Consider the following 22,050-nt stretch of genomic DNA (forward strand, 5'->3'; position numbering starts at 1 on the left):
TCACCATGACACTTGTGCTTTTTAACCAAACTCTCAGGGCCACCATAATTTCCACATCAAAAACATTGCAACAACAAAATTGGCAACTGGGTTAGAACTTCTACCCACACTCAGACGCACTAGTTGATGCTGTCCACAAGGTGGTGCGTAATAACAAAGTCGTCTCTGGTAATAAGCAAATTTACATTTTTTGTTTTATGATATCAAAGGAAACATTTATATATATATATATTTTTTTACACACACAATTAATGAATATTGAATACATTTCTGTTGTAAAATACGATCAAATAAATGGATAATAACATATTCGATCGTTTAACGATAATAAAAACCTCAAACAGAACGCAAGAGGTGTGTGCCTTTATTTTGAAATTCTCTCAGGAGGCGTGCGTGCCGCCGTTCGGCTTTTAACCGTCGGACACGCCCCTCGGTCTTGTGACCGGTAGTCTCTTCAGCCAATCAGGACACACCATCTGTAAACATGGCGTCCGACTTCAGGTTGAGATGTGCGGTGTTGCTGTTCTGCGCTTCCCTCCTTTGCGTTTTAGCGACTGTGAATGGAGAGAACAAACCGAAGAAAAAGAAGGATATCCGAGACTACAACGACGCAGACATGGCGCGGCTGCTGGAGCAGTGGGAGGTTGGTTAACGGTGTGGTTTTCACGTAGCCAGCCTGCGGAGGGTAGCTGCTAGCCTAGCCGTTAGCCAGGCAGCTGCATCATCAGCAACAAGGAACTCGGAACATGAAGTGCAGAAACAAGTTTACTTAACTTACTTTTTTGCTTTACTGTCCTTTTCTGTTTATGGCATGATTATATTTTTTTGCTTTCCTTTCATTTAAAACAACAAGCACATAAACGATGCAAGTGACCAACATGAAGATATAGAAAAGAAAGGAAAAAATTCAAATAAATATAAGGAAAATATGAGCAATCAAAAAAGCAAAAATAGAAGTAACACAAATTAGATAATCAACGACAGCATAGTAAGACATGGATCAAAATATTCCTTTTCAAAGAGTTAACTAGACATAATCATTATTTATTTATTTATCTGATTGAGACTCTTGATTTTATAAAGATTAATATAACTTCTGATCTGTATATATTTGACACATAGCATATAAAATCAAGACATTTTGTTTTGCGATTGATTGATCTTTTATATTCAACCACCAGTAATACATTTGCATAAAACAAATGATCGAAAGACAAATTTCTCGAGCTTTTCCCTTCATCCATGATCAGATGAATAGGAAAATTAAATTAGCTACAGTCCAACAACCTATTTCTAGGTTTTACATTTTATGTGAGGAACCCTGAGGCTTAATATGGAGGAGTAATATGGAAGTTAGTTTTACTACAGGAAAAAAATTCTGTGTGTGGTGGTCAGTGTTGACTTCACATCCCTTCTCTCCTCTTGTATTTTTCAGGAGGATGACGACATCGAGGAAGGAGACCTTCCAGAGCACAAGAGGTCTCCTCCTCCCATTGACTTCTCCAAGGTGGACGCCTCGAAGCCAGAGGATCTGCTAAAGATGTCCAAGAAGGGCCGCACCCTGATGGTCTTTGCCACGGTGTCTGGAGATCCCACTGAGAAGGAGACTGAGGAGATCACCGGCCTGTGGCAGGGCAGCCTCTTCAACGCCAACTTTGATATTCAGAGGTAACTTCTCCTAGCCTGATGCATCAGCCGCTTATTTCATTACATTTCATATAGCGTCTGAACACGAGCCATAGGGATTCGTTTGCTTCCGGGAGGCGGTTGCTTACATTTGCTTCAACTAATCGCTGCTGCTTGGTGGTCACGTGTGCTATACACCGGTTAAGCTCATAGGTTAATCTTGAGCGCTTGAGTTCAACGTCATCGCCTTCACTTACCCGTCTGTTCGCTGATTGGGAGCAAACCGAAACGCATTGCTAGTGTCCTGACTACATGTTTGAGGCAAATGAAATTTGCCGGAACCAGTAGGCGGCGCTAGCCTGGCTAAACTTCTCCCTGAAGTTCAAGACAAGATTCGCTTCTTGTTCATATGGCCTAAAGTTAATGTTTGTTGATGTTTCTCATGTGGATCAACTAGAAAGTCTATTTAATTTCAGGAAGGCTCAAAGTAAGTGAAGTGAGAAATTGTGGGATATTATCTCCCTTCTCATTTCCTAAAGGAAGGTCCAGTGTTGTCTCTGTTAAAGGAGATCGGAGAGGAAGCAGTGAAGCTCCTGGAGCAGCTCTGATCATGATGCTGCTCTGATACTTCACCTCACTTCACTCACTAGTTTGAACTTTCCAGAACAGTTGAAGCTGATACTGCAGAACAGTAAACACATTGACGACACTGACCTCTAGTGGTATGAAAAAGATATAGCAGCTGCTCAAGACGGGAGAAGAAGCATTGACACAACATCCAACTTCAAGGTTTAGTCTTGCCAGTCATCTCCCCATTCATATCAGGAAATTCCACTTCTTAAAATACAAAGAGTTATGACACGTCAACCCGTCAAATCTTTTTTTGTTTTGTTTGAAGTATTTTTGGGGGCTTTTCAGGCCTTTAATGGATAGGACAGTAGAGAAACAGGAAATGGGGAGGTAGAGATAGGGGGAATGACATGCAGCAAAGACATGTACCACTGGTCCCAGAGCAGATTAAGTGTTCACAAAAATAAAGACTCAATCATTTTAAGATAAAAACATTAGACACCAGACTAACTCAGCCAGAAGACCAATGTTACCGCGGTGACCAGAAAACAATATCCAGGGAACATTGTGGAAACAGAGCTGCATTTCTGAACCCAGTGCAAGCTTTATCAAAATATTAGAAACAAATATTAGTTTTCTTTCTTGAAATGTAATGCTTTAAAGGCCAATTATGCATTTGAGTTGAATTGAGAATTGTTATGAAGACAATGAGAGAGGAAGAGTTTTAGACCAGCATCAGATTTTTTTTAATAGTTTCTCTCCTCGAGTGAAGTTTGTAACTGTTGAGTCAGAATCAGATCCTTCACTGACTCTCGGGGGAAAATGAGGGTGAGTTACAGTTGCTCCCTCAGCAAAGAATAGAGAATAAGCTGATAAAGATAAGCAAATAAGGATAGACATTTACATATGCAAATATGCAAGATAAGTATGGAGATGAAATGTTAAAACACGTCCTTACACCATAATATATAAAATGTCTAAACAGATACTTGAGGAGATGAGTTTTAACTCATACAGTTTGGGTAATTCTTCCAGTAGACAAACATGAAGCAGAGCTGGAAGCAGGTGGATGCTGCTCCTCCGCCAGGCATTTTTTAAAAGTTTGTAAAAATGTCCTAAATAACTACAGCTGGATTCTAAGACAGTCAGGTACTAAACTGCTTTGTACAACACAGGAATTTAGACTCAGTCTGTACTGTTTGTAAAGAGTCAGACAGAGTCAAAGTCTGTGAAACCAGCTCTTCATCTACAGTGCTGTGAAAAAGTATTTGCCCTCATCCTAATTTCTAACTTTTTAGCATATTTGTCACACTTAAATGTTTAAGATCATCAAACAAATTTCAATACTGGACAAAGATGACCTCTCCCTACTTGAATTTCTTGAGATCTCAGCCTCCTTTACTTTTGTCCGACAGGTTCTTTTGAATTGATTTCTTGGTTCAACAGCTCTGGCAGTGATCAGGTCTGGGTGTGGACAGTTTTCCAAAATATGTGGTTTATCACAGTTAGTTCATCATGACTTTCTCACACAGGGCCAGGTAGGTCTGGATAGCTTTTTTGCCTTAATAGATGAAATTATCATTTAAAAACTATATTTTATATTTTCTTGGGTTATCTTTGTCTAATATTAAAATTGTTTGATGATCTTAAACATTTAAAGGGATAGTTCAACATTTTGGCAAATCGGCCCATTGCCATAATCCCTATAGTTTTAGGAGTAGGTTCGTTACCTTTAATTGTCGGTGCAAGCTATTTTTAGAACGGCGGAGCAGAGCCGCAAGCTGCTAAGAGCTATGCTACGGAGGCTGACGGAATTTCTTGGTTTCCCTCATCAAACTCATCAAATACACAATCCAACAACTCCAAAACGCTCTGGTGGACAAGTTGTGACCTGCACATTCACCACGCTATGAGATAATAATGGAACGTTATGAGACAGAGTTGTTTTAGAGGGAAATTCATGCAAAACCGCTGATGCACATTTCCGTTGGGGGCAGTTTTTCGGCAAGCAGTCTCTGCAATTGTCAATAAATTAAAGGTAACAAACCTACTGCTATGACTATAGGGATTATGGCAATGGGCCAATTTGAACCATCCCTTTAAGTGTGACAAATATACAAAAAAAAATCAGGAAGGGGGCAAATACTTTTTGGAGCTGAGTTTTTACTAATTAGGCTTTTTACATAGCCACTAAAAACAGCATCACATTACAACGGAGGGAAGTGTGTAGTAACCAATGGAACCTGGTGTGTTGCTCCTTGTCGTCCTGCAGGTTCGTCGTCGGCTCCAACAGGGTGATCTTCATGCTGCGGGATGGCAGTATGGCCTGGGAGGTCAAAGACTTCCTCGTGGCCCAAGAACGCTGCGCCGACGTCACGGTGGAGGGACAGGTGTTCCCCGGGAAAGCCGGCAAGAAGGACGACTCCAAACACAAGCAGGAGAACGACGTCAACGCCAAGAAGAAGAAGAAGAAGAAGACGACGGAGAGCGGGAAGCCGGACGTGGAGGGGAACAGCGCCAGCCACATGAAGGTCGAGCTCTGATTGGACAACGTCCCTCTGCCTTCTGGACTCAGATGCGTTTATTCTTTAGACCCAGATCTGCGTGCCGTGGACTCCTGAAGGCCGCAGGGCCGCGTGAAGATGAACACGGTGATCGAACAAATCCCGTGCCGACACTGAGCTGGAGTCAGATTTACTGTCCCGTAGTGGAACGCGTCTCGGCGTCTGTTCCTGCAATCATCTCCGTTACCGAGCGCTTTGAGAGACAGCTGAGACGACCTCGTCAGCTGGTTTAACTGTTTCCTGTTTGATTCTTAGCAAATCAAAATCTGCACATACATGTCTTGTTCAGAAGGTACTCATCACTAAACTGTATGTCTGTGTCCTGCGTCCAGAGCTGCCTCAGGGACAGGAAGTGTCTTTGTTGTCGAGCAGACCTCAGGTCTGTGCTGGTTGTTGTTCATGTCCACATTTGATTCAGACATCGCTGCCACTTCTTCTGTTTGATTTTTCACCAAGTATTAAAATAAACATTTTTTAAATTATCATGAGCTTGGTTTTCTCTGCTCCTGAGGAAGCTTGGATGGAAATCAAACATAACAATGAGCTAAAAAATGTCTCACTTTATTTTTGTGTGTGTGTGTGTGTGTGTGTGTAAAGCCTTTAATGGTTAAGTTTAAAGCCTGCATGATGCAGTGATAAAATTAGTAAAAGAAAATCAGGAGGCCCACAAAGTGGAAATTGAGAAATAAAAAGCAAAGCAGCTTGAATGTGGAGATCACATTACTGAGTCCTCAGATTAAACAAATGGAACCAATTATTTTTGAAAAAGAAACAACCACCACAGACTTTGTTCCAGAAACTGAGCCCATGATGTTTAGCCTTTGAGGATGTATGCAGTGGGAATAACAAGTATTGTAGTATACAGAGGCTGCTTCTTACTGACTCAGCAGGTAGAACTTTGTGAGAAATGAAGTAAGAGTACAAGGACATGAGTTTCCAGTTGTAAACTCTGGTGTTCAGGGTTCAGGGCCTCGGGAGCATTAAAGATAGCTATTGTCAGAGGGATGGGATGGGATAGAGAAAAAAAGGTGCATCTCAAAAGGTAATGTCATTTATTTCAGTAGTTCAATTCAAATAGTTAAACTCATTATATAGATTCATTGCACACAGACTAAGTTATTCATGTGTTTAATTCTTTTAATTGTAATGACTATGGATATTGGATTACCCCGACCGAGGCGCTACCAGCTGCATTAGTCTGGTTCAGTAGCTCCTCTATTATGGGGAGGACTGCCACTGACCTGACAGTTGTATTCTCATTTGCACCTGTATATATGAATATGTGAGTGTGTACATTTTCTCCTTGAGTACACACAGTGTGATGCTTCATTTCCACAGCCACCTCAGATCAGTAACCTCCTCTGCCACGACCAAAACGCTGCTTCACCTTGTTTTGTTCAGACCCTTGGGGCGGTCAGTAGGAGACCCCAGATGTCGTCAGGCTCCTGTAGGTCTTGAGCTCGTCACAGACATATTCAGTGATTTATCCAGAAACCACAGGATTTTGAAATCAGTCCTGTGAGTGACAGGAGGCCGGTGAGTGGAGTGATGTGGTGGTATTTCCTAGTGTCAGCAGCATTCTGAATAATCCTAAAGGGATAGTTCAACATTTTATTCGCCTATTGCCATAATCTATATATAGTCTTAGAAGTAGGTTCATTACCTTTAATTGTCGGTGCAAGCTGTTTTTAGATCGGCGGGGTAGAGACGTGAGCTGCTCAGGTAACGCAACGGAGGTGCACGGTACTTTCGCTAGGCAAATTTGCCAAAATGTTGAACTATCCCTTTAAGTTGTCGAGCAACTCCTGAACCTGGGAACAACTGAACCACTGCAGTGATCTAATCTACTGGAAATCAAGGTGTGTGTCTGAACCCCTCTGCTCTGACATCATCCCTCTGGCTCCAGCAATGTGTTTCAGGTGGTAGCAGCAGATGAACTCACTGATCTGATGCAGAATTCACCATTAACCCTTTATCAGGCAAGTCTCCTCGGCTTACAGCAGAGCAGAGTGACTGACAGACCCGTGTTTCAGACCAAACACTCTATATAAGTGATTGCTGTTGGAAGATATAACTATTTAAGACTTATATTAACACAAACATTCCGCTTGCTTCTGCTTTAATTTAAATTGACTGACTTTTATTACTTTACTACTTTTACTTTACATTTTTTGTTTATCAGTGTCGTCTTTAGAGGAGTTTTGAGGTCATGACCCTCATCGGCGTAGCAGAACACAGAGTCAAACTGTTCAAACTGTTCATCATCATTTATTTCTGTACAAAAGTCCTCAAAGAAAAAACTCATATATCATCACTTTACAAGCCCAAGCCACATATACAACACATCCATTTGTATTGTGTACAGTTAACAAGCCAAACTATACCGTATGAGTCATATGCATGTACGCTGAGCGTCTGGTACAAATGTTCTAAAGTGGAGCGATAATGTTTGGTGCATACAGAACACACAGGACAGGAATAACATCACAGCTCAGACCAAGTCCCTGGTCCATTTCCATCAACTGTGCCTGTACAATAAATAAGTATAAAATATATCTCTTAGCAATCTGAGGAATTTTTAAAAACACATGAAACATACAAAACACTAAATTACTGCTACAACATCCGAAAAAAGACCAGCTATTTCGGCAGGAGGGAGGGGGGTGGGGTGGGGTGGGGCGGTCCTTTTTCTGGCCAGATTGGATCAAAAGATCTCTGAGATTTTTTATTTATTTTTTTTGAAAGAGGGCAAAATTGCACATTTAAAAACTCCCTGATTTTTTTTCTTCTTTTTTTTTATAGCATTCTCCGGGAAAATGTAATCTTTTGTATCGTTAACAAGCGTCTTTGCTGGTTTTACTCCAAAGAAAAAACACAGAGTGGGTCACAGACACTGATGGGAGGAAACATCACAACATCAAGTGAGCGAAGAGTCAACGTCCAAACCTGGAATGTAGTTATTTGTTTTTTTTTCTCTCTTTAAAACACACAGAGTGAAAAAACCTCACCTCCACACCGGTCACAGAGACGAGACCTGCAGGTGGACGATGACACACCTTCATTATACATGCATTTGATTGGCTGGCTCACTGTGGTTGGTTTAGACGCAGCTGTGGTCGACACGGTGGACGTCAGTGATCGCAGAAAACCACACAAACACTCTGTCAGAGCCAGACTGAGGACATGAAACTGGAATTACAAGTATAAAACCACAGTTTGTGGGAATAAAATCAATATTTCAATAATAAAGAGAGAATAAAGTTATAATTCTAGGCTCTGTGGATCTCACAGGTGGATATCAAAAACGTGAAGCCTGCTGTGAAGTGATGGTTGCACAAATGAGGAGATACTTTTACTATTAGACGTTTACTAGATACTACTTTTCACACATCATCAGGATAGTAAAAAGATTCAGTGAAGAAAATGACTTTTTCATCCGTCTGATCGGCTGCTTCCTAAATATTTAGTCGTCACTTCTAATTCTCATATTATCCCAACTTTATTCTTGTAATATTATGACTTTCCTCTCATAAAGCTTTATTCTTCTAATTTTCATCAGTTTCTTTTTTCCCCTCAGTGTGGCTCTGATATTCTTTATTATTAAATGATCGGTGGTCAATGAGCAGAAATCAATAATTATATCATATCTCAGGAATGTTTCCAATTTTAAATTAGAAGTGAAAGAAAGTGAATAGACCAACCCAGGCTCCTCCAGGCCCCGTTCAATATATAATATAAATGACTGGTCCAGACTTAAGTGAAGAGTCATACAGTAGTGCTATAACCGCTTATATCTTCTATATATTTTTCTATATAGTATATATATGATGTTATTAACACAAAGAATAGGCTGAGTTTGTGAACAAACCCAATGAGACCCAATCACCTGCTTCTGGTCCTGCTGTATTAGGTTTATATTTAGATGTTGCTGCTCCTGGACCTGGACCTGGAGCTGACTGAGGTCTGATCTCCATGTGTTTCAGGCTCACACAGAAAACCTCTCTGCAGGTAGAGCACGGACCGCCCACTCAAAGTGGAACCTGACTGAACACCCAGACCTTTCAGCTGTGTATATACGGCTCCATGTGAACCCCCACCACCGTCTGTACTGTCCCTCCACCAGGACCACTTCTTCTTCTCATACGTGACACTGTTAGTTGCTTATTAGCAGTGGTTTGAGGGCTGAAGCTCCCAGAGCCACACACCCCTCCCACCCCTCTGCCTGAACCATCAGTTGAAATGAATCCATAAATTCAGATCTAGTTCAAGGAGCTGTGACCTCCGTTATCACATCGTGCCTTCTAAACCTTCAAGTGTGACTGTTGGTTTTGCTTGTAGACATGTTTGGATGAGCCATAATAAACGATCATCATGTGAAAATGCTGTGTACAGAGGCTCAACACAGACTCAAGTGTCTTTGCTAAACCTCCGGTGGATGCTGATCCAGAAGGCTTGAGTCGACGGTTTGGTGTTTTTGTCAGAGCTCTTGTAAGTTAAATGCTAACGACGATGTGAAATGAAGCGAGTGTCCACACTGGCATGGTTACGGATCGCTGACCAAATCCGACGGCGACTTCAGCTGGCGAGCTCAGCGACACCAAACAGCACCGATCGTCGTACGTGTGTGTGTTCGCACGTCTCTGCAAACACCACAGGTCCTGTTGAGCTCCAGTCCAGCCGCCACAGGGCACCATGTCTCCGTTGGGGGAGGGCGGAGGGGAGGGGTGGGTCACATAGATACAGTTCATCAGAGGCAGTGCTGGCTCTGGGAGCAGCACACACAGTCACATCTTTTTTTTTTTTTCTTTTCTGATGGCCAAACCTAGAAAAACACCATTTGATAGTGGACCAATGGCTTGGAGCAACTGACTCTTCAGTGCCGACAATGCGTGTGTGTGTGTATATGTGTGTGTGGAGGGGGGGGTATGTGTGTCAGTATCTCGGGGCTACATAGTCTCTTGGCTTTCCTCCCCATTCTTGTCTGCCACTCATAGTTTGGCCTTGTGCACCACAGGGACGGGCAGGACCTGGTGGATCTTGGCTTGGTCTGCGTCCGCCTCCAGATGGACCCAGTCGGGGCGGAAGGAGCCTTTGAACCCCACAAATGCCATCTTATCTGCAGGGAGACGAAATGACACCAACAGTGAGACGGAGCGGCTGGGGGGGGGGTTCTCAGGCTCATTATGGCTTCATGTGTATGGAAACTTCTAGAAACAAAAACTGCCACTGGACTCGTGCTGCAGCTCGGCTACTAACTCACTTCTAAACTGTAATCACCAAAATTTAAATTAAAAAATCAAACAGTTTTTTTGATACCCTGTTGGGTGTGTAGGAAATGTTTACAAAATGTCTATGTTTGTCAGATCTCAATTTTTTTTTATACCCGGTTGATACCGCGGGGAAATGTTTATGTCTGTTATCGGATGAATCCCCCCCCCCAAAAAAACAACAAAAAAACAAAACTATACATACGTATATAAATATATAAAAATAAAATATATAGCCCAGTTCAAAACTGTAATTACCAAAATAAGTTAAGGCTTCTAGCCTAGGGGATCCCCAAACTGATGGAGAGATGGAGCAGGGAGCCCCTACTATATATATTGTATAACATTGTGTTTCATATCAAACTGGGCCTAGTGCTGCCATGTATATTGTGTACTGTTATTGTGCACTCAATTAGCTATTCAAATAATACACAGATTCATACATTCATGTTTATAAGGTACAGTGATAAGGTGCCACTGATACCAATGCCAATATCAACAATGTCTGTCAATAACATTATAATCATGTAGACAGGCTGATCAAATTGGAAGTTTTTATTTTAAACATAAATGTGCAAAGGAAAAAATATAAAATATTGTCTAGTAAACCTTAAGTTTCGTGACCCCACCTGTTTTGACTCTGGAACGACCAGAGGACATTAGACTGTCTCAGATTGCATGTATGTAACTTTTTATGTTTGCATTGAAAAGTGCCATACAAATAAATGATTCTCATTAATATCATAGTTACCTTTCAGTTTGATGCTTTTGTCTGCTCCGAGTCGGTCCAGGACTTTGGTCCAGGCTCCTCTGGTGATCAGTCGGCCCTTGGACGTCATGAGGACGATGGAGCTGCAGAGACAGAGACAGCACGTCACTGTTAGCGTCTCTATGCTCGGCCCTGTGCATGTGTTGACTCTTCTCAGCTTCAGTTTGTGAGTTAAACTGGAGCCTGAGGCATCACACACACACTGTAACACAACCTTCACAGCAGCAGGGTAAGGTGTGTGTGACAGGTGAGAGCGGCTCTGTACCCTTCTCTCAGCCCACTGACGTAGTTGTCTATCTGGGCGGGGATGCCCTGTAGGATGGAGCTCTTGAAGCTCTTGCTCTCCACCAACTTTCCGTCGTGGCCGTCGATCACCGTCAGCTGCACCCCGTCCTCTGATTGGTACAGCTTCCTTCCATTCACCTGTCACAGGAGTCGGCCAATCAGAACACAGCACAGCCCAGCAGTGTCACTCACTCAGCGGTTCTGACATCAAACAAACATCAGTCTCATGACGTCAGAAATATATTTCCTCAGATTCTTTATGCTAATGGGAGAGTGTATCATCACATTGTGTAATAATGGAATACATTTTCACCTCATGATGTAATTGAATTGCATTTTATAATAATCTGCCACATTTTGTAATAAGTTGTTAAATAACGCACCAAATTATTACAAAATGCAGGTGTTGCATTTTTTTTATGAAGAAATTGTAATTATTTGGTGCATTATGTAACAACGTATTACGAAATGTGGCAAAGTTTATTACATATTGCGTTCAAGAATTTTATTACAAAATGTGGCAGCAGGGCCGGCACTAGCCATTTTGGTGCCCTAGGCGACATTACCCCCCCCCATAATAATAATGATCATAACGATAACATCAGCGTATCAGTATGCCCCCTCTGACCCTGAGATAGCTGTGCTTGAAATGGGTATACCAAAGTCTTAGCTTCACAAAAGCAGTGGAATACACTGTATGAATAAAGTAATAGATGAGTGTAGAAAACAAGTTAAAATGAAATTTTGTGAAATCACTGTTTGAGCATAAATGTTGTCTGTCATTCTGCTTTCACCACATGTCTCAAATGTGAGATAAAAGAAGCTGAATATTTACTTCACATTACATATCAAACTTCATGAGATGTGTGTAGCCCTAAATGAAAAATTAGCTTTTTTTCTCCAAACAAATTATTTACTATACACATAAAATTAACAATATTTAGCCTATATAATGTAGCCTACATGTGTTGTCACTGTGGTGCTGTTTGAGAGGTTGAGAGGGCGACTTAGTAAGTTATGTTGTAACATATTATATTATTACTATTTAATAGGCTTACGTGGGATTATTTTTTGTATTAAGAATAGAAGAATAGTACCAACTAGTTTTAAAAATAGTGAAAATTACACTTTTTTTTCTTTCCCATTTGTGGCGCTGGCGCCCCCTGGAGGCCTATAGGCCTACTTCCTATGCCACGGGCCGGCTCTTTGTGGCAGATTATTACAAAAAGCAGCGTTATTACATCATGAGGTGAACATTTATTACATTATTACATAATGCAGCGTTATTACATAATGTGGTGCTACAAGGAGGTTTAGACTGAACTGCTGCTGACAGAAAACAAGTCAACCAGTAGAGAAGTTGTTTCGAGGATTTGATGATGAGAATTGATTTTGTAAAACATGTGTTGTGAAGAAACAAAGAGTAAAAGTGGAGACAGGCTGAGTCTAAACTCATCTGTTGAACAAAGCAGATTAGTTCTGGACCATCTTAAGTCGGACTGTGGTACAATTAATTCTAATTAGAGGAATCAGAGGAACCACAACCAACTGCTCAGCTCTGTTTACCCCCAGATTTGGAGGAATACAACAGTTAATTTTTGCAAAGAGAGGAATGATAAAAAGAAAAACAAAATAGTTTTAGATGAAAATCTATTCAAAGGACTTGTTTTTCTCCCCATAACAACATTTGTAAACCAAATTATGAGCCATGTTTCCCTGTTTTTTGGTGCTGTTGGTTAGCGCAGGTGTCACCAATTACTATGTTACCATGGTTACACAGGTCTTAGACCTGATCCAGCCTCGGGCTAAGGTGTCTGACCAACGGGCGACTGATCCATGAGCAAAAAGCTAAGAGTGGACAGACACCACAGACCAGTCTGAGATATCTCTGTGAAACCGGCCCCTGGTGTCATTGATTGTTACCATGGTAACGCTGGTCTTCGGCCTCAGTTATCCCGGGGGCAGTAGATGGCTGAGTAGCTCTCAGTGTTATATTTGTGAGTGGGAGTTAATGTGAAGAACTTTAGCTTTTATATTTCATGTGAGCCACTGTTTTTAATAAGTGTATAACAACACCAAACCTCTAAATGAAAATCCTGTTCATTAAACCAACTAGTGGTCTGACAAACCCTCTATGCTGCTGATAGGCTACACTGTGTGTGTGTGTGTGATACCTCAGTGAAGGCAAAGTCCTCCTTGATGTGGAAGAAGCGAGTGTTGTAGGACTCCAGCCTCACCTCCAGGAAGTGTTCTGCTGAGTGCTGAGGAGACACAAATCAGAGACAAACACACAACATGTGTTAGCAAATACATTTTATTACTCTGTAATATGTGTATTAAAACTGATTTATTACATGCAGAAATGCATAAAGTATGAAAATATTAGAACAATGTTGACTTATTCATTCAGATGCTATAACATCCTATATTATATTATATTATATTATGGTTGGTACATTGTTTTTCATTTGCTTTCTTTCATGCTTAGATTTTTTATTATTGTTGGAAAAAAAGAAAACATTTGGACGTGTCAGACAGAACCTGCAGAAACTCACTGGATCTTACTGTAAATGGAGCACAGCACCGTTAATGTTACCGATTACATGATTCAATTCAATTCAACTTTATTTATAAAGCGCATATCATGCACAAGGCAGACTCAATGTGCTTGACAACAGGTATACATAGTTACAGTAAAAACAGTCATAGAATCAATAAGAAATCAATCGGAGAGTGCAAGTGCAAGTAAACAATCATATGCCATCTTCACCACATACACACTAGTGTTGTCACGATACCAACATTTTGGTACCGGTATCGGTACCAACATGTTTTTCGATACTTTTCGATACTTTTTGGTACTTTTCCAAATAAAAAGAGAACACAAAAAATGTCATTATTGGCTTTATTTTAATAGAAAATCTTAGAACTATAACCTATGCATCAGTAAATAATCACTAAGTAAACAGTTACTGCTGCTGCAGGATTAAAATTCCATCTATATTAATCTGAACTCTTCCTAAATTAAAACATTAGTGGTCTGAATATCAACTTGTTTTCTTTGCATTATTTGAGGTCTGAAAACACTGCATCCTTTTTTGTTATTTTGACCAGTTGTAATTTTTGGGAGAAATTGTTATCAGTAGTTTATAGAAACACAAACGTTGATGTTACTCAAACACACACACCTATTGTTTCCCATACGTAGACCAAATTGATTCTGCTCCCGCTGCCGGCGGCGCAAAAATGAAAGTACCGGTCCCATCTAAGCGCAGTATGGTACCGTTTTAAATGCATCAGTACCTCGGTACCAATCTATTACCGGTATACCGAACAACCCTAATACACACTTAAACTCACACATGCGCACACAACCACACATGGACACATGCGTGCACACGCACACAGTTCAACAGAATGCATATAGACTAAAGGCTGCCTCCCCTTCTTTGGATCTGGTGTAAGGGATGAGTAAGTTGTGCTTTATAAACCAGGAGCAGTATTTTGAAACCTATTCTTGTTCTAACGGGTTACCAGAGCAACTCATGAGTGAGTCTAAAATCCTTTCTTGTCACTGAGATGTGAATGTTAAGATTGAATGATCACCTGTGATATACGTATAAAATATGAAATGAATAAAAATATATAAATAAGATGATTTACGTTCTTGTTTGACTTTTATTTAGAGTGAAATTTAACAGTATCAAACTGTAAAAGCAAAGCAAAGGGTAAGAACTTTATAATTTAACTTAAAAGACAATTCCAGGCAAATTCAACTGGGGGCTTTATTTTCCTAACATTTTAGGTCTAAAAGAAGGAATCTGAAGATTTTCAGTATTATTGCGGTAGTTGTGTCTGTCCCTGCATCGCCACGGCAGCATGGGTGAATGTGAGCGGATTGAAGTTCCGCTACTTAGGTTGTTTACATCCCTCAAAGCCGCATTTTTTTTTACACAGACAGCGTCAGATGGCTACTCATCTTTGTACATGTTTGTAAAACTAGATCTAATTCAAAGTCTCACGGAGTCTCGCGCGAGACCCAAGTTGACGCTCGGTGTGTTCACGTGCAGTCGGAAGCTCCCGTTTGTGTCATAAACACAGGAATATCAACTCTTGACTTGCTTGAAGACTTCTCGGTGCATGAGTAGCCATCTGACGCTGTCTGTGGAAAAAAAATGCGGCTTTGAGGGATGTAAACAGCCTAAGCAGCGGAACTTCCATCCGCTCCGTTCATCGCTGCCGTGGCGATGCGGGGACACAACTAGCGCAAAACAGGATCAATTAAACTGAAAATCATCAGATTCCTTCTTTTAGACCTAAAACGTTAGGAAAATACAGCCCTGAGTTGAATTTGCCCGGAACGGTCCTTTAATGAGATCTATTTTTTTAAGTCTTTAAAAGTAACTAAAAGTTTTTTTTGCCATGAAGCTTTCAACATCAAAAATGTTGCACTAAACAGCTTGTTAATCAAATAATGGAGTACACTGTAGTGCATACAATGACCTCCACTTACACAAACAGACACACACACACACACCAGCCCTCCCTCTTACCAGCCTGGCATTAGGGATCTTTCTGGGCATGGGGACGTCCACCACGGGCAGCTCGGCGTGGCGGGGGTAGGCGCGGCTCATGCAGTTGCTGGGTGGACTGCCTTTAGGGACCACGGCCGTGATCTTTACTCTCTCACATCCTTTGACCGAGCAGAAGGCAAACTGCTCCCTGTCGTTATGAGCCTTCACTTTCAGGAAGAGCAGCCTGCAACACACACACACATACATACACATAAGGATTCACACATTTCTCAAACACAGAAAAAAGATGTGGCTCGCCTCTCTCTACACTGAACACACAGACGACATGAAGTTGTTCAATGATCAAACAGGTTGAAATCACCCACACAGCCCTGGGGTCAATACCACAGCTGAGTATTTCCATTATCGCTTCATGGCAAAAATGGAAATACACTGTTGCCCATAAAGTTGTAATAAAATATTTTCTTACCTCTTCTCATGAAATGGTTGTGATAATGTCATTTATTCTTGATAAAGAATACAGTACATCTTCTCAAAACTGGGACTCAGTATGTGATCATCAGTGTTGGGCACGTTACTTTAAAAAAGTAAAAAATTAGTTATAGTTACTAGTTACTTTCCCCAAAAAGTAACTGAGTTAGTAACAGAGTTACTACATGATAAAAGTAATTATTTACCATGAAAAGTAACTATTGCTTGGACTTCTCTCCCTAACACCCATTTACCTGGAACTAACCAGCTCACTCAGTATTCCTCCACACAGGCTCCACGACGCGCTGTATCACTCCACTTCTTCCACATGCCGCTAATCAAACAGCTGATCGGCGGAGTGATACACAGCGTAGCGGAGCCTGTGTGGAGGAGTACTGAGTGAGTTGGTTAGTTCCAGATAAACGGCTTTTTCCGACCAGTTGACCTAGTTGACCAAGTTAACGCTGATAACCTTTCTGATAACTAGTTACTGAAAAAAGTAGCGCTTTTTATAATTTAATTTAGTTTATTATAATGCTGTTATTCCCATCACTGGTGATCAAAGGTGATTACCGATGTGTGTAATAGGAATAACAAGAGGAATGTGTCTGAAAACAAAATGATTCCAACTCTATGGGCAACAGTGTAGTAGACACTCCCTCACCACTGTATCATTTTTCACTGGTTTAGGACATTGTTTTGTTTTGATCACCTGATAGACACTACATGGCAGTGGCGGCTGGTGGTCAAATTAGTTGGGTGGGCTAATAAATAAATTATACCCATTAAATGGTTAACACAGCTAAAAGTTAGGGTTATCCCATCTCACAAAAGTATAGCAACTAACTAGGCCTACACACTGCATTAAGTAAGGGTCTAGTCCAAAAAAATACACACACACACAGTCTCTCTCTCTCTCTCTTTCTCTCTCTCTCTCTCTCACGCACACACACACACACACGTACGCACGCGCACACACACACACACACACACACACACACACACACACACACACACACACACACACACACGCGCACACAAACACTTACACACACACACACGCACGCACGCACACACACCCGACGATATTGCTCAATTAAAAAATAAATAAATAAATAAAAAAGACGATATATGCAGCTCATATCGACGGCCTTTCTGGTCTGTTATCGCCATGTCATTTAAGTGTGGTGCTCCCGGTGAGTTTAGAAACTACGGTAGATTCTCCACTTCGTTCATGTTAGCAAAGACAGTTTAGAGCAATAAAGTATGCTGCTACCTGTGATGCTAGCGCCTAGCGCCGCTGTTTCTGTCTTCTCCCTCCCACAACAACACAACTTTTCCTCCGGTTCCTGTCATTGGTCTGAAAACAGCGGTGTTGGGCTAAATGAAATTAGCCCCAATGACAAGTTAACCAAGGGGGCGGGTCATGATGCCTGTCAATCACTGACCCTGCGTCAGCCCCCTGCTGATTGGTCAGAACCGCTCGGCCTGTGGGCTGAATGAAATTAGCCCAAACAGTCGGTGAATGGCGAGGGCGGGACATGGCACCTGTCAATCATCCACAGTCGGAAAATGAATGAGAGCAGACCATAATACATCCATGGAGCAGACTCGGTGAGCTCGGGCTGATTAAAATTAGCCCATTTAGAGATATCCTGTGTTTTTCTTGAAACTATTTAATATTGTTGCCAGTTCCGATTTTACTAAGACTTAGAACAACCTTTTGTATGTTATTTAGAGAATATAATATAGGCTATATATAATATTTTTTCCTCATCTTTTGTTGTGTAATGCAGGGAGGGCTTAGCCCTACTAGCCCATTGATACCAGCCGTCACTGCTACATGGACAAATGTACTGGACACACATTACAACTTAATGACCTTTATGACATGCCATTCTAAATCCATAGGCATCAATATGTACTGTAGTTCACCCTGCATAGCTACAACTCTTCCCACAAAGTTGAGGGCACAGATTTGTCCTAAATGTCTTAGTGAGTTGAAGTTTTAAGATTTCCTGTGGCTAACCCCCTGAAAACCAAACCAATTCAGGACCTCATCACTCCTCCATCAAACTTCACAGTTGCAGTCAGACAGGCAGCCTTCTCCTGATTTCACCAAACTCACACTGGTCCATCAGGTTGAGAGGCAGAGCAGCATTATTCAGAACAGACTTTATATGATCCCCCTGAAGTTTTTTTTTTTTTGGTTGCCTTCCTATCCCTGATGGAAATAACAATAAGTAAGTTCCCTTACTTTAATGTATATAGTCGTCTTTTTAAGATTGTTAGAATGTTGATGCAGAAACCGCAACTATGCAGGTTGTAAGCATGTGGGTTGAAGAGAGAGTTTAATGTGTGTGTGTAAATGTGCTAAACCTTTCATATTTAGTGGAATATATACATGTAAGGACCAGGAGGACTGTCCTTTACCACAGACTGTGACCTTCCTAGACTCTTGTTGCTCACCTGTATGCATAAATGGTTGGGGGGAAAAACAAAACAAAACAAAAACAACTTTGTATTTTTGTACTGTTGATTCTGATGGAAAATGCCTTTTCCAAAAAAAGAAAAAACAAAAAAAGAGACTATGTTTCCACTGCTCCACAGAGTCCAATGGCAGCGTGCTTTACACCATTCCATCTGATGCTCGGCATGGGACTCAGTGATGCAGCTGCTCTGCCATGGGAACCCCTGTCATGTTTTATATGCTGATGTTAACACCAGAGGAGGTTTGAAACTCTGCAGTTGTGGAGTCAACAGAGCGTTGGAGGGTTTTATGCACCCTGCACCTCCATCACCACACTCGGTAACTTTTACATGGTGTGAGTTGCTGCGGTGTCCACTCTGTATCAGGGAAAATCTAGGAGTGAAGAGGTGTCACAGATTACAGAACCACGCTCAACAGCTCAGTGAGCTCTTCACAGTGACCCATTCTGTCACAAATGTTTGTGAAAGCACACTGCATAGGTGAATGGGACTGAATGTAGCACCTAACGTTTAAGAGGTGTGGTCCAGTACTTTGTCCATATAGTGTTCAGTTACAATGTATGTATTTTAATAGCGTTATAAGGAAGACAAGTCAACACAACACAAGTGTAATGGGTATGTAGTGAGCACTGCAATTGTGTGATGTATCAGAGTGTAACTGAAGGCTTCAAGTGCTTCACTTGGCTACTGGGGAAATCCATAGTGGAACCACCTGTACAGTAGTCTGCTGCAAGAATATAGGTTGTCTGAATGTGCAGAACATAACCTTTCTGAAAAGATGCTAACTAGGAGGTTACTAATCTTTATGAAGCAGATACCAATTAAACAAAAAAATTTAAAAAAAAAAAGAGAAAAGAAATGAATAAAAATAGTTTTAAGACCATGCATCAGATTTGTTAAAATCTACATATTGTATTAATGTTTTACATTAGAAATGACATTTGAACGCTTTTTAGCAAAAGTAAGACTGAATGCCCTGAAAATGTCAAATGGAGCAATCATAAAAGAATAATAAATATTAAATAGTTTTATCAACCTAAAGTGGATTTAAATGTATATATTCTTCTGGAAACATTGAATTAATTTGACTTTAATTGGATTTTTTGCTGTAATTCTATATTTGAATTTTAATGCATTTAAGCAACACTGGGCAGGACTTATCCTAAAAACACCACTTTTCAACAAAATAATGTGTGACAAATATTTTTAAATTTGTCAAGAAAAATAGTGTTAAATTGTAAATGTGAATTACATTTATTCCACATTTGAGTTCAGATTAATTGTCCGGTATATAGTCAGATTTTTATGAAAAAATACTGGCTACACCACTTGACATTGGGTTGCTTCATGACATTGACCCACTAACCTTTCTGAAAAGATGCTATGTATAGAAGGTAATTAGTTAAGTTAAGTTAACAACTGAAAGTGGAGACGAACTTGGGGACAGATGGAGGAGTGGCTCAGTTTCTCCTGGACACACACTTAACTTTTTGCACAGTAATTCGTTTTCCTAGTGTATACAGTTTTATCCGTTTCATTCCCTTCTATTACTACATCGTCGTAGAGACTGTGTGAGTGAGTCTCGGGGTACAATAACTGCCAAGCTGGAGCAGGGCAGAGGTTAGCATGTGGCTATCTGGCAACCTGGAGTCTGGGGGCGAGGGGGAGGGGAAACAACTCACTGCAGTGTTTTGAATTTGACTGCAGCAACAGTTTACATACAGTACATCTGCTCTGAAGATGCAAACTGCTCTGAAATTATGGTAACTACACTGTACTTGTGTTTGGACAATAATGTAGGAGTTATTTCTTAAGGGCTTTCAGTCAATTAGGTAGAAAAAATGGGCAGCAGTCACTACATTATGGTTCTACAGCTGTTAAATGTGCATTAGTGTCAGATCAGGGCTCAGATATGAGGAAGGAAGAAGTGTCTGACCCTGTGTCCTCCTCCCAGTAGAAGTATCCTCTGGTCTGGTGGGAGTGGTTGATCTTGTCCCTCTGGGTGGTCCTCATGAAGACGCCGGTCTTGCGGGTCTGTTTGGTGAGGCGGTTGTGGATGTCGGAGATGATGGTGAAGTTGGTGCCTTGAGGGTAACAGATCCCCACATTGATCCAGTCATTCCTAACACAAGAGAACAAGAAACATTAAGTATAAACTCATTTACTGTTTGTTGCTGGTTTGATCTGATCCATAGATTAATTATTGCTATTTTTGGTACACACTATTAAGTGTAAGTAAGTTAAAGGGATAGTTCAACATTGGCAAATTGGCTGTGAGCTGCTCAGAGTTATGCTACAGAGGCTAATGGGAGTTCTTGGTTGCCCTCATCAAACTCATCAAATACACAATCTTATATTATCTCAGCGTGAATGTGCAGGTCACAACTTGTCCACCAGAGCGTTTTGGAGTTGTTGGATTTTGTATTTGATGAGTTTGATGAGGGAAACCAAGAAATTCCATTAGCCTCCGTAGCGTAGCTCTGAGCAGCTCACGGTTCTGCTCCGCTGTTCTAAAAACAGCTTGCACTGACAATTAAAGGTAACAAACCTACTTCTAAAACTATAGAGATCATGGCAATGGGTAAATTTGCCACAATGTTGAACTATCCCTTTAAGCATTAAATACTGAGCTCATTAAAACACATGAATACTCACAAGTATGCAGTTTGTAAGTTAAAAATGTTTTACTCATCATTGATAAGCACTACCCGTATTTATAAACTACATACTAATGAGAATAATGCGTTATAAATGAAGAATTCAGTATTTATTAATGCTTAATAGTGTGTACTTATTATAAAGTGTTACCCTATTTTTCTTTGAACATAACCTTGCATTTTCAAACACCTGGTCTCCTGTTTACTGGAAATGACAGTCAAGAGAAATTGAAATCTATTAAATCAGATTGTTGAGCAGCATCATTTTCTGAACTCTTTCCAAAAATATATTTATTTGAGTGAAATAATCGTAGCGCTTAGTACCAGCTGAACCATCCAGGCTGTCTTTGTGAAGCTGTTTGTTGCCGCACTTACTGAAATCCACCAGCGTCAACAATTCAGGACGGCACATTTAAAGGATTAATATTTAGTTTAGTGACGACCCTTTATCAGATGTTTAAAATCAGACAGAGGCAGCTTCATTTCACTGATTACACTATGACATCAGTCAGCCAATCTGAGGAAAAACAAACGAGTCAGACTCCAGCTCCTCCTGCAGAGCCCATCCCGCTCGCTGTTTCCCTCCATGACCTGTAGATGGAGCTGTTGGTGTGTGCGCCGCCCGTCACACTGTTTTGGCTTCCACACAATCCACGTCAGGGTGGACTCAGGCCACGGGGAATAGCTGACATGCTTGAAATGACAACAGGCCTTCACGCACTTTAAACGGCTGCAGGCCACTCTGTAAACACTCGGTGAGGGGGGGTGGGTGGGGGGAGGCGGGGGAGCGAGGCTCTCCCCATCTCTGTGGCGAAC

General features: G+C 41.0%; 2 protein-coding genes across 3 annotated transcripts in view; one reads left to right on the forward strand and one right to left on the reverse strand.

Annotated features, from left to right (window-relative positions):
• The first annotated feature begins 448 nt into the window (after nt 1–448).
• Nucleotides 449–5,242, forward strand: mesd (mesoderm development LRP chaperone). Its single transcript, XM_085772459.1, has 3 exons — nt 449–643; nt 1,436–1,668; nt 4,469–5,242. Exons 1-3 carry the CDS (start codon nt 485–487, stop codon nt 4,737–4,739), a joined length of 663 nt encoding a protein of 220 aa, XP_085628585.1. The 5' UTR covers nt 449–484; the 3' UTR covers nt 4,740–5,242.
• A 1,770-nt stretch (nt 5,243–7,012) lies between these two features.
• The window catches only part of cemip (cell migration inducing hyaluronidase 1), a 263,696-nt gene continuing 248,658 nt past the window's right edge, over nt 7,013–22,050 (reverse strand). For both annotated transcript variants that reach the window (XM_085772496.1, XM_085772504.1), the window contains 6 exons: nt 20,514–20,699; nt 15,635–15,839; nt 13,256–13,342; nt 11,062–11,219; nt 10,779–10,879; nt 7,013–9,876 (listed from right to left, as the gene is read on the reverse strand). In XM_085772496.1, the coding sequence (XP_085628622.1) occupies nt 9,749–9,876; nt 10,779–10,879; nt 11,062–11,219; nt 13,256–13,342; nt 15,635–15,839; nt 20,514–20,699 (865 nt within the window). In that variant the 3' untranslated portion in view covers nt 7,013–9,748. The remainder of the gene's footprint in view (nt 9,877–10,778; nt 10,880–11,061; nt 11,220–13,255; nt 13,343–15,634; nt 15,840–20,513; nt 20,700–22,050) is intronic.

Source organism: Trachurus japonicus, chromosome 3, assembly GCF_045865225.1.
Source record: "Trachurus japonicus isolate A0001 chromosome 3, Traja_1.0".
Taxonomy (NCBI): domain Eukaryota; kingdom Metazoa; phylum Chordata; class Actinopteri; order Carangiformes; family Carangidae; genus Trachurus; species Trachurus japonicus.

Coding starts and splice junctions, on each gene's coding strand:
- mesd (XM_085772459.1), top strand. CDS start 485: ATGGCGTCCGACTTCAGGTTGAGATGTGCGGTGTTGCTGTTCTGCGCT. Junction 644..1,435: donor GGCTGCTGGAGCAGTGGGAG/GTTGGTTAACGG, acceptor TGTATTTTTCAG/GAGGATGACGACATCGAGGA. Junction 1,669..4,468: donor GCCAACTTTGATATTCAGAG/GTAACTTCTCCT, acceptor GTCGTCCTGCAG/GTTCGTCGTCGGCTCCAACA.